This window comes from Rattus norvegicus, chromosome 12 (assembly GCF_036323735.1).
Source record: "Rattus norvegicus strain BN/NHsdMcwi chromosome 12, GRCr8, whole genome shotgun sequence".
In the NCBI taxonomy this organism is placed as follows: domain Eukaryota; kingdom Metazoa; phylum Chordata; class Mammalia; order Rodentia; family Muridae; genus Rattus; species Rattus norvegicus.
In genome coordinates, this window is record NC_086030.1 from 9,617,071 (window position 1) to 9,629,675 (window position 12,605).

At 46.0% G+C, this 12,605-nt stretch overlaps 1 protein-coding gene across 4 annotated transcripts in view; it reads right to left on the reverse strand.

Annotated features, from left to right (window-relative positions):
• Nucleotides 1-12,605, reverse strand: part of Fry (FRY microtubule binding protein) — a 243,032-nt gene that overhangs the window by 86,711 nt on the left and 143,716 nt on the right. For all 4 annotated transcript variants that reach the window (NM_001170398.2, XM_039089331.2, XM_063271250.1 and 1 more), the window contains exons 24-31: nt 12,095-12,152; nt 11,077-11,168; nt 10,702-10,874; nt 8,584-8,744; nt 7,830-7,940; nt 6,251-6,405; nt 4,963-5,062; nt 4,611-4,782 (exon numbers count right to left, since the gene is read on the reverse strand). In NM_001170398.2, coding sequence (NP_001163869.2) covers nt 4,611-4,782; nt 4,963-5,062; nt 6,251-6,405; nt 7,830-7,940; nt 8,584-8,744; nt 10,702-10,874; nt 11,077-11,168; nt 12,095-12,152 — 1,022 coding nt within the window. The remainder of the gene's footprint in view (nt 1-4,610; nt 4,783-4,962; nt 5,063-6,250; nt 6,406-7,829; nt 7,941-8,583; nt 8,745-10,701; nt 10,875-11,076; nt 11,169-12,094; nt 12,153-12,605) is intronic.

A 12,605-nucleotide genomic window follows, 5' to 3' on the forward strand; every position in this document is an offset into this window, starting at 1 on the left:
TTTTTATTTATCTAGGTTTCCATGAAGAAAACTGCCTCCCGGATGACTCCCTCATGACTCCCAAGACTCTTCCAATCCTCTTCCGTCTCTTCTCTCTTATTCAAAAAGTTGCCTGCTTCTCTTTGCCACAGCTGACTCCTGAGCCCCACCTCTTGCGTTACGGTCAGTTGCCTGAGCTCAGGCCTTTGAGTCTACTCTGAGGAGCTCTACCCCAGCATCTCAGGCTCGCTCTCCATGTCTGCCTGGCCCTACACCCCTGCTCTTCCTGCACTAGGCTGGCTGGGTGGTCGGCACCACCAATCTTCTAGGCAGCACACATGTCTGTGAATCTCCCCAGGGGCTCTGGTTCCCGCCTCCACTCCACGTTCAGCTCTAACTGGGCTACTGGGTCAGGCCCTTATGAGGTCATTTCCTCCTTGAGTTACAGCCGCCCTTCCCAACCAGTGCCCCCTCTACACTCCAGGGGTTCAAGTGCATCTTCTACTCCCTCCCAAATGCACGGTGGTCTGTCATTTCCTCAGCTTCTTTTAAACTCTGCAGTCTTCTTTCCTTCTTCCCCCCTCCCCCACCTCTCTCTCCCTCTCTCTCTTTCTCTTCCCCCCTCTGTCTGTCTCTCTCCCTCCCCCTCCCTCTCTCTTCCTCTCCCTTCCCCTCTCCTTCCTCCCTTTTGCCTTTTCCTTTTTGCATTTAATGGTACCACATGACAGAAAATTGATCATTCTGGTCCCCCCCCCCCCCCGAAGCTGAGGACTGAACCCAGGACCTTGCACTTGCTAGGCAAGCGCCCTACCACTGAGCTAAATCCCCATCCCCAAAATTGATCATTCTGAACCTTACTTTCTAGTTCTCAGACTAGAGAGGATTCCCCTGACCCTGAAAAGTTACAGCCTTACGTCCGTCAACTCATACGCCATTCTATGGCTCTAATTTTTTCTTTTTTATTATATTTAAAACAATTTTTTAATTTAACATTTTTGAGCATATTCTTCTCCTACCCTAAGTTTTTCCAGATCCTCTCCCCCTCCCTAACCACTTTAAGAACTTTAAGTTCCTTCTCAAAACACCTGAAAACCCAGTGTGACAACAACGCCCCCAAACCAAGACTCCTTCTATTGCCCAAAAAGCAAAACAAACCTCTAAACTGTAACTAAATAAAAGCACACGGAACCCTGGTGCGGGGTCCATTCTATGCTGATCAAACGTGAGGCCTGCCCTGGAGTTGTTGATACCCAGTGTCTCTCCATAGGAAAAACCTGATTTTCCTTCTCTCAGCAGGATAAGTGTTAGGTTAACCTTTAACTTAGTGGTTAGGATTTCGCTCGCTCACTCACTCACTCACTCACTCATTCATTTAAAAAATATAACAATAAAATATAATAAGATAAAATCTATCACATTGAAATTAGACAAGACAGACTAACAGAAGGAAAAGAGCCCAAGAGAAGGCACAAGAATCAGAGACTCCTTTGCCTGCCCCGGAGTCCCATAGAACTATGAGGCTCTACTAGAGTAGAAACCTTCAGAAATGTATACATATATGAAGGTGATATAACTAAAATAGCCAAATAACGGGAGAGAATGAGTCCTGAGGCCACCTCTCATCAAATGAAGCTTCTGGTCCTGGGATTGGATTCCACCTAACTGAATTGTTGGCCAAAGGGGACCCATGGGAACCCCCAAACAACTCAGGATGTAGCCAAGACTATAGGTTGCTCTCCACAAAGCAAGGCCCCATGGTGTAAGACAACATCTACAGAACTCATTGACTATGGAGAGTCAAGGCAGTGCCCGCATAGGGCCTTCATCCCTCTGTCCTGGAATCTTTGCTACAGGAACATACTCTGGATGCTATCCGGAGAAAAACGTAAGTACCAAGCCAGTCGAGAAACCCTTCATCTACAATGGTTTCTTGCCAGCAAGACACGCTAGGACGATGGTGGCACAAGCCTGTAGGCGTAAACAACCAAGAACTGGTTTGATTCTAGGCCCATTCCGTGAGATTCAACCCATACCCCAGAACTGCTCGGGGGACCGAGGACCTGAGACTAGAGAGCCCAGAGACCTCTGGTTAAAAAAAAAAAAAAGAAAAAGAAAAAGGAGAAAAGAAAACGTGCAGTAATAAAGCAACTCCCAAATGATATCCTGCTATACTCATAGCCGAGCACCTTGTCCTGCCATCAATTGCAGAGACCCACAGCCAGACACTATGCAGAGAGTGAGAGACTGTGGAACACTGGGTCCTAAATGGGATGTCTCTGTCAAATCCCTTTCCTCTGAGAGAGTAGCTTCCACTCTGAGGAAGGTAAGGTGAAAAGAGAGTGGACAGAGGCCAGCATGAGAGCAAGGCCCTCTAAATTAACACGCTCATGTGTGTAGGATGATGTCATCACGCAGTGTAGGCAGGTCCAGGACAGGATGAGGCCTGTCATTGGACGAGGAGGAAGGATGGGTGGGAGAAAAGTTTTAGAGAGAGGAGGAGACTGGAGGAAGCTGAAGAAGAAGCAGAGAGAACATGGAGGCAAATGTTAAGATTCCTCTCTGCACATTTACAGGTTGTTATGAATGTTCTTAAGGGATGGGTGTGTACAGGGCTTTGTATGTCTAGGTGGGCAGTTATATCTTATCAATTGGATCAGAGGTTATTGTGTTGTGTGTTCTTTCATGTGGTGATTTAAGTTTAAAAAAGTATGTGGCAGTCAGAGACACTAGGCCATCACAGAATTGGGATGTATATTTCTGGCATGGTGGAAACCTGCCTTGGGAACTAGATGGGTAGAGAGATTGCTGACGGCTCACAGAGAGGCCATCGGCAGTGTGATATGGGATGGAGCAGAGCAGGTGAGAGGCTTTTCTGACTGAGATGAAGATTTCCACCAGATATCTTGGGGCACTGCGGTGCTGGTTCTAGTGCGGGATAAAGAACCTCTTTTCTATAATTTCACAGCAACACATGTGAACTCAGAGAGACAGAAGTAGCAAGCATGGGTGGGGGGGCCTGCACCGGTCTGCACCAGGTCCTCTGACTACACAGTATGGCTTCCAGTTCAGTGTTTTTATGGAATCATCAATGGCTTTCAAAGCCCTAGCCACTTCCTCACAGGGCTCTCAGATGGACCAACAAGCCCAAACAGGAGACTGCAGGCCTTTCTGTACCTCAGGGCCATCTCTGACATCGGTTACCCTGTCCTGTGTATTAACTTCCCAGTGTGTTGTGCTGGTCTACGCCTCTGATCCAGCCGTTCTCAACCCGTGGGTTACGACCCCTTTCGGGGGGGGGGGGACCTCACAAATCAGAAATTCTGCATATCAGATATCTACATTACGACTCATAACAGTAGCAAAATGACAGTTAATGAAGCATCAATGAAGCAGTTTTATGGTTGAGCACCACCACAACACGAGGAACTGTATTGAAGTCGCAGCTTTAGGAAGGTTGAGAGCCACACTGCTCTAAACCAAGCCAGGTGCTGGTCTCTAGGGCTGCTGATTCCATCGCCCGCCTGGCTGCCTGGGAAGTTTCTTTTTTCCAGCTGCAGCTCAGCCCATCTGGGAAGTCTTTCTCTGCTCTTCTGGTTCAAAAACCGCAATTTAAGCAGTGAGCACGAGGGGTGTAGCAGACAGCCTAGGACACCTTAGGTACCCAGTAACTGCAAGCCGCTATGATTAGCAGTCCCAGCTGAGCAGAGATTGAGAGTGGGAAGCAGTGTACAGATGTGGTTATACAGATGTGGCTTTGTGTAGTTGGAGAATTGCAGTGTACAGCACAAAGCCAGAGGCAGGGGCAGCTGATGGGGAGCAGGGCTGAGACACTGGGGTGCAGGCGGAGGACAAGGTGCATCCTGGGCCACAGACTGTCTCTTGACAAGGTGCCACATAAACTTAGGCAGGAAAGCACCCTCTGGGACCCGATTCTCACAAGTTCTTCATGGAGAATGCAGAGGAAGCAAGTTATATGCATACTATACTACAGTAATATAAAATATAATAAGACTATATAGTTAACATTACCAAATATATAAGAGTTATTTTAAGTATGTTGTCAATAGAATTTTTGAGATATATATGTAAATATATATTACACACATGTGTACACATACACACATACACACACACACACACACACACACACACTCACACACACACCCATGCTACTCTGGTTACTGACTGAAGAATCTTTTGCATTTGTCAGGTACATATTTATACTTAAATTACTTTGACTAATCACATTTTTTCTTTTTAACATTTAAAAATGTCCTCCAGGGGCTGGAGGGATGGCTCAGTGGTTAAGAGCACTGGCATTCTCCTGGAGAACCTGTGTTTAAGTCCCAGGACCCACATGGTGGCTCACAAGTGTTTGTAACTCTGGGTCTGAAGTGTCTGGCGCCCTCTTCTGGCCGCTGTCAGCACTACATCCACATGGGTGCACACAAGCAGGCAAAACACCCACGCACATAAAAAAAATTAATAATATTCTTGAATTCGCTTTCATATGTAACTAGGGGAGCCCTTGGCAATTCTGAGGTGCAGATTGATCACCGGTATCTGACATGATCTTGCTAAGTATGCAGTGGACTTAGGAAAGTTTCTGAGGGCAGGAGACCATATAGTACCTGAGAAGAGGGGAAGTGTGAGCTCCGGGTACATCCGGGCCAGTTCTCGGGACAGCAGGGCTAGCGACACACTGTAGAGAGGCGGCAATGGCCCGTGCGTTCCATACAGAACACTGCCCGGTCGCTGTTCTGCGGCCTTCTTGGAGTGCAGGAAGAGCTTCGCTTTGAGGATCTATGAAGAGTTAAGAAACGGGCTTCAGAAAGAGTTCCCTGGGTCCCTCAGCAATGTTCAGCAGACATTAGCAGTGGCATGGTGAATGCGTTCGCCTTCACACTGGATCGGTTAACCACCGCTCTATCTGGAGGACGCGACACACAGGATGGAAATCCCCCGTACGTCAGGGACACGCACCTGCATGAGCTGCATGGAGACTTCGTAAATCTCTCTGTTGGTGTCCGAGGCCTTGAAGAGGACGAGGTTCAGCAGTGTCACTATGTCGAAGGGGTAGTTCCTGGGGTAAAGGAGATCACAGAGCATGGTCACAGGATCCCGATTAGTAAGCTGGAGACATCTCCGGTGGCACCTGGACTTGCGTCCTTAGCAAGGACACTGCCCTGCCTTTATTTATTTACGTATCTATTTGGGGTTTTTGTTTGTTTGTTTGTTTGTTTGTTTGTTTGTTTTGAGACAGGGTTTCTCTGTGTGGCCCTGGCTGTCCTGGAACTCACTCTGTAGACCAGGCTGGCCTCAGACTTAGACATCTGCATACCTCTGCCTCTTGAGTGCTGGGATTAAAGGGGTGCACCGCCACCATCCAGCTTGCTCTGTCTGTTTTGGGACTCATGTACTTATGTATTTTTATGTGTCCCTGAGTACATGTATGTGCGCCCCATTCATGCCGGTGCCTGGGGATAGCCTTGGATAGCCTGGAACCGGAGTTACAGGAGGTTGTGAACTCCATGGCGTGGGTGCTGCATACTGAACTCAGGTTGTCCTCAACAGTAATAAAACGTCGTCAACGACTGAGGCGTCCCTCCAGTCCCTCCACGAAGCTTTTAAAACACAAACCTTTACCGTATTCCATTCTCTCCGTCTCCCTAATCCATACATTCTCTCTTAGGAGAAGTTTATGCAGCTTGGGGATTTAATCTGTCACGTCATGCCAGCATTATACTTACTAGGTTGTAGTGACAAACAGCTTCATGAACTCACTTGTCACTGTAATAAGGACGGTGGCTTTAGAGACATAATCTTTGGGCTGGGGCGTGACTCAGGGCGCGGAGAGCGCTTTTAGCAGGCATGAGGTCCTGGGCTCAAATCAGTACATTTTTCAAACGAGTGTAATATTCAGCCCACACCTCCTTCCTGCATTCTTGAAGTTTTGAGCAGGGGGATTTTCCTGGGTTTGATTTGGTAGGCTTACGGGCTCGCAGTTAACATGTGCCAGGACCTTGTCCACATGGATGATTTAATTCCTTCAGTGTTTTCACTATTTTCAAACTTTGCCTCCACACTTCACTGTGACTGTGAATGTCTCCCCAGTGTCACTGAAACTCAGAGCAGCCATCTTATCTGCGAGGAACATAGAAGCCACTCTGGGCTGTCCCGCTCTGGATAACTCCCACACAGTCGTCTGTCTAGCTCTCACATCACGATGTCACCACCCTTGCCACTGACCACTAATTACGAAAACCCATACCTGTTTCCGCACACGGTTGCAATGGCTTTGAAGCAGCCGGAAGCAAGCTGGTAGGAACCTGTGTAACAGCGGTCGATGGCCCAATTGAAAAGGTTTATTTGGTCAGGATTAAGCTCCAGTAGCAACATGACGACCTCACAGCCAAGCTGATGAACCTGAGGACAAGGAACAAATCAGTCATTCCTATTTCCTCAGAAAATATTCCAGAGAAATCCATGCGACCAAACGTAGCTAATACGGGTCAGGTGAACAACACTGAGTGGGGTTAAGGGGGGTCAGACACTCATTTGGGTTGATCTTTGTGCCACACGCTCTTCTTTAACCGGGTACAATGCAGCCACCCCGCAGCCAGATGCAGGCTCCATCTGCTGTACTCTGGGAAGTACCCACCACCAAGAGGGAGACTCCATTCCCCTCAGAAGGTAATGCTACCTGCCTCTTTCTGAAGTCATCCACTCTTCTCGCCAGAAGGGAAGGGCCTGGCTTATGTATCTGCTGTATTAGTAGTTTGAATTTGGAATGCCCACACAGGCTCATGCTATGAATGTCTGGTTCTCAGCTTGGAGGTGTTGGAGTTCTGAGGACGTGGGGCCTGCCTGGCAGTCTTTAGGAGTCTTTGAAGGTTAGCCCTGGCCTTGGTCTGTCCCGCTTTCTCTGCCTACTTCCAGGCCCACATCACATGAATAGTCTTACTCTTACGCTCCTACCAGAGGCTCCCTTGATAGCCAGGCCTTCCCCACCTCGATGGACTGTAATAACCTGTTTCTCCCTTAAATTTCCTCCTTAAAATAAATTTAACATTTTTATAATTGTAAATATAATTTTTAAGAACTCCTTTAAAAGGCATTTTGTCACAGGAGCGGAAAAGTTATTAACATAATGTTCATTGTTATTAAGAATCCCCCTAGTTAATTAGTGTCCTACTTTTTGGTAAAACTGTTTCTTATACTAACTTCTTGTGATGAACAGGCCACAGATTCCCAGCCTTGTCCCATTTTCCCATCCCATCACATATATTCATAAACTTCATTTTAAGCACGGCTTTCTTTACAAACCACAAATGTAAACATTTTCACAGTGTCCCATTTAAAGATATTTTCCAGTTACTGTTGTTATTTATGTCAATTTACTGGCTATCTGGAAGCATCTATTGCTTTAAAAGACTTCATTAATTGTTAATTATGTGTATGTGCATGTACACAGACACATCTGTGTTTGTGGCTGACTGAGGGTTCCTGGAGCTTGAGTTCCCGGGGTGGGTGCTGGGAACTCAATTCAGGTCCTCTGCAAGAGCAGCAAGCATTCTTCCTTGCTGCAACTTCTCTCTCCAGCTCCTGGGAGGTATATTTTAGTGATACTTAATTACTCATTTAATGCTACTGAGTATAGAGGTTGTTTTCGAATTATGTGAACTTTATGACCCAGTTTTTTGGTCAGTTTGGTTAAACGACGCTGTACTTTTGGGCCTGGTACCACAATGTTCATAGCTAAACTCGTGTGACTATGGAGAAAAGGTGGTATGTGCTTCATGCTAACCTCAAAAATGCTGAAGAGCAATGCATTCTTGACTCGCACTTACCCGTAAATCTTGACAAGCCAGAATATTGTCAAGCCACTTATACAGATAGCCATCCGGAGAGAGGCCGACATTGTCGAAAACAGGGCCGCAGCACAGCACCGCTGACATTGCCTGAAATCAGAAACCATGAAACCTGGAGACAGAACCAGAGCGACAGGTTTCCTGCTCCCTCGGCTTCCTGTGGGTGTGGAGACTGGCAGCTCCCTCGCCTGACAGCATCCTAAGCTTTCCTGCCTGTGGACCCCAGCCTTCTGTCCAACACTGTTGGCAGAAATAAACTCAGTGGTTTCCGGGGTGCTTCATCCCCGAAATGGAGAAGTAAGCAACACAAAGACCACACTGCTTCAGACCCGAAGGTTTTCACAGTGTAGACGTCCAGGATCGGATTAGATAAACAGGGGGTGTGGCTGTGGCTTGTTTGTTTTTCTCCTTCTTAGACTGGAAATTAAGTAGCAATATAGTAACTTCAGGGATCAATAGGCAAAACTCGCCCAGAAGAAATACTGGATAAAAGCAGGAACTTGACACAATTTTACGTTTTGTAATTGTGGGCCCAGTTGGCAGCGCTCCCATATTTACCCACATGTTCACCCATGTATTTGGAGTTACTGAGTTTATATTTACATGTGCATGCATGTATCCATTTGAATGTTTATAACTGTATATTTTTATTGTATTATACACTCATTTTAACCTCATTTTTCAGGCACGGTTGTTAGCTTAACAAAGGAGGCTGCTGATATTGCCGACCAACCTTCAGAGCACAGTACTGGTATCTTGTGATCTGGTGGTTTCGGTCACTGTACCGATCCAGAGGGGTAAACATGATACTGAAGGGGCCGGCCCACTGGCTGAACAAGATGAAGAGATGGTGCCGCAGGCTTTGCTGGGGGAAGAGAAATCTTCTGTGGTGAACTAGAGAGAAGGACACAGAAGCAGGGTTGGTTGTCAGTGTATATTAGACTGTCTGTAATCAGTGTATATTACTGCTAGACGGGAGCACTGATGGATGTTACCTTCAAAGACGTGAGGAAAGGAAGATAACTTCCACTTTTCCTAACGTTTTTGTTTTTAATTATGTGTATAAACGTTTTCCTGGATATGGTAAGTGCTCATGAGCACAGGGGCCCACACACAGGCCAGAAACTGAGTCACAGGTACACGTGAGCTGCCCGACACAGGTGCTGGCACTAAACTTGGGTCCTGTGGAGGTTAGAACCTCACCCCACCTCCGCATCCCCAAGAACCAACTTTGTTTTCCTAAGCTGAAGTTTGCTTGGAGCTGGGACTTGGGGCTTGGTGCATGCTCAGCGCATGCGCTCCCAATAAGCTACACCCCCAGCCTGATAACGCCCGTTTCCTTTAGTTACAGAAACTTGGCTCTTTAGATAAGTTTCAACAACTTTTCTTTCTGGGTTCTCAACCTTCCTCATACCGAGAGCCTCTATACAGTTCCTCGTGTTGTGGTGGACCCCTAACCATAAAAAGACTGTGTTGCTTCTTCATATTTGTAATTTTGCTCCTGTTAAGAATTATAATGTAGGGCTGGAGAGATGGCTCAGTGGTTAGGAGCACTGACTGCTCTTCCAGAGGTCCTGAGTTCAAATCCCAGCAACCACATGGTGGCTCACAACCATCTGTAATGAGGTCTGATGCCCTCTTCTGGTGTGTCTGAAGACAGCGACAGTGTCCTCATACATGAAGTAAATAAATACATCTTTAAACAAAAGAATTACAATGTAAATATCTGACATGTAGGATATCTGATATTCGACTCCTGCGAAAGGGTCATTTGACCCCCAAAAAGGGTCACAGCGACCTAAAGGGTCAGAACTGCTGGTCTAACTGATCATTCCACTTAACTTTTGTGTACATAGAATGAATTTTTGTGACCACTCTCCTTGTTGTTAGAGAGAACATAATGGAGTATAATATATGCTATTTCAAAAACATGTGCTTCATATTACCCAAGAAGGCAGGCTTTTTTTTTTTTAAGATTTATTCATTTATTATATATAAGCACACTGTAGCTGTCTTCAGATACACCAGAAGAAGGCATTGGATCTCCTTACAGATGGTTGTGAGCCACCATGTGGTTGCTGGGAATTGAACTCAGGACCTCTGGAAGAATAGTCAGTGCTCTTAACCACTGAGCCATCTCTCCAGCCCAGAAGGCAGGCTTAAACAGTGGTGTAAGAACCCTAACAGCTGAGGTGGAACCGTACAGTTAATAATGTCAAAATAACAAAATAGTGGGGTTGGGGATTTAGCTCAGTGGTAGAGCGCTTACCTAGGAAGCGCAAGGCCCTGGGTTCGGTCCCCAGCTCCGAAAAAAAGAAAAAAAAAAAAAAAACAAAAAATCCAAAATGGAGTATTAGCCGAGTTGTTTTTATATATGGACCAAAAATTTCTAATTTGAGGAACTACACCAGGTCAATCATCCCCTTTGTTCCCTATGCCTCTATGGGAACAGAATGTTTCACATCTGTGTATCTTCTGCAAGACGTAGCAGTTAAATCAAAGCAAACGTAAAGGTATTCTGCTCTGCATACTTCTCGTTAGTACAGTGACTGCAGGGAAGTGCCTGAGATCAGAGGCAAAGGAGGCTGGTCTACACAGTGAGTTCCAGGACAGCCCGGTCTACACAGAGAAACCCTGTCTCGAAAAAAACCCTCGAAAAAAACCAAACAGAACAAAAGCACGATACTAAATGTGATTCTGACAGTTCCGCTCTTGTGTATCTCCAGTGCCTCAGAACAAACAAAGAAACTACCCCCAGATCGCCGTGCAGCCCCCGAGGAATCAGGAAAGGGCGCGGGGTGGGTGGGGGGTGTGAATGCTTCGCTCAGTCCAGAGGGAAAGGCTGGATTACCTGGAACACACTGAATCAAGTTGGCAACCATGGCGCTAAAATGTGCTCGAATGTCTTTAAGGATTTCGACTTCTTTGTCATTTTCAGCTTCTAGGAGCATGCGGGTCAAGTCCACGTATTCCAAGAACAACGCTCCAAGCGCTAAGGTGTCTCGTTCTAAAGCTCCATTTGTGCTGGACGGGAGGGAGGGAGACGATGCTTTTAGACAAGTTAGAGCAAAGGAGCAGGTGCTCAATGAAGACCATAGCGGTGGCTGGGATTCACGTGGCAAACTTGGTTTTTCCGTACATTATAAGCGGGGTATGGACAAAGATAAGGGTGGCTTGCCAGAGTCTGTGCTGAGGTAATATATTTACAGGAGAAGGAGAAGCTCACCTGTCACTTATCACACTAGCGTCTGCCAGGAGCTCGAATATCCGAAGCAGCTGCAGCCTCAGCAAATCTCTCCGTTCTCGGCGCTTCTTGTTCTGCATAGAGAGCAGCAAGGCCACTTACAGTCAAGGATAATACAACACCAACTTTAGGGCGTAATTTAGTGTTTCCAAGTTTCCTAAGCGTAAAAGGGATGCACTGTCCTTTCTTCCTAATAGGTGGGGACAACGCCAGTTATTATAGGCTGCAAGGAAAATGTTCAGCCCCTAAGAATGCGTGAGGCAGAAGTGTTGAGTAGCGGGCCTGGTGCCCAGAGGCGCCGGTGTCTGCTAAGCAATACGAAGCGACTAGAGAGGACTCTGGATGCTGACAACCCCAGGCTGCTCAGGGAGTGCGTGCTATTTGATCTCCAGACTTCTAAATTTCTGCCACTTCTTTTTTTTTTTTAATACCTGTCTTTATGCATATAGGTGTTTTGTCTACACATATATGTACCTTGTGCGTGCAGTGTTCATGGTAGCCAGAAGAGGGCGTCAGATTCCCTGGAACTGAGGTTAGGGATGCTCTGAGTCACCCTCTGGAAGAGCAGCCAGTGCTCTGCGGAGCTGAGCTCTCTCCCCGTCTCAGATTTCTGCTGTTTCTTATGTCATATTTATGAGAAGCTTCTTTTTTATTATTATTTTTCAGTCTGGGTGCATTGTAAGTAAATTCTGATCTCCTTGGTCATTGACTTCTGGCTTATTAATAAAGCCATGCTAACTAAAAGCCCAAATTAGATTTTGGCTTAGATCTTTTGTAAAAATAAAAAAACATGTCTACATGACTGCTTGAGTTGTTTTGCATTTTAGAAAATTCACTAAAACACATTGTTTGACTATTGAAAATTTAATGTACTATAACAAGGTCCACTGTTAGGAACAGTTTGGGTGTTTGCATTCTTTAGAGGATGACAAAGCTGACTTAAGATTCACATCACTGTCCAAATGAGTCAGCCCCTCATGGTGGAGATTCCAAACCTTACCTCTGGTCTCCTCTCTAGAGCCTCCTTCATTAATGGATGGAGTTCTTCAACCAATTCTCTACGGAGGGAAAAGGTCATATTTGAAATCTGTTGTTATTGACATAAGACTTGTCACCGACATATCCATCCCAACATAAATAACGTAACTATTTCACTTGGCTACCGACCAAAGCCTCCCATGACATCTCCGTGACACCTCTATATAGACAGTCTCTGTCCTCCTTCTGGTGCTGTGCACATGCATTGGGCAGAAAACCCTATCTGAACAAAGTACTTACTAAATCAGGACTGGCTATGAAACTGGAAATAATTATAAATGGAGTCTGCTCTCAAAAAACCGTTCAGTCCAAACAGAAGGAAGGAGATGATCAATACTGAACTACCCTAGAGCTTTACTCAGGAGACTGACACATACAAGATTTAAAACATGAAACCTGTGTTTCAGAGTAAAGTTTACAAGTGTCTGTTTGATGTAAATTATAGCACAGGACAAAATGCCACAGTTTTCATT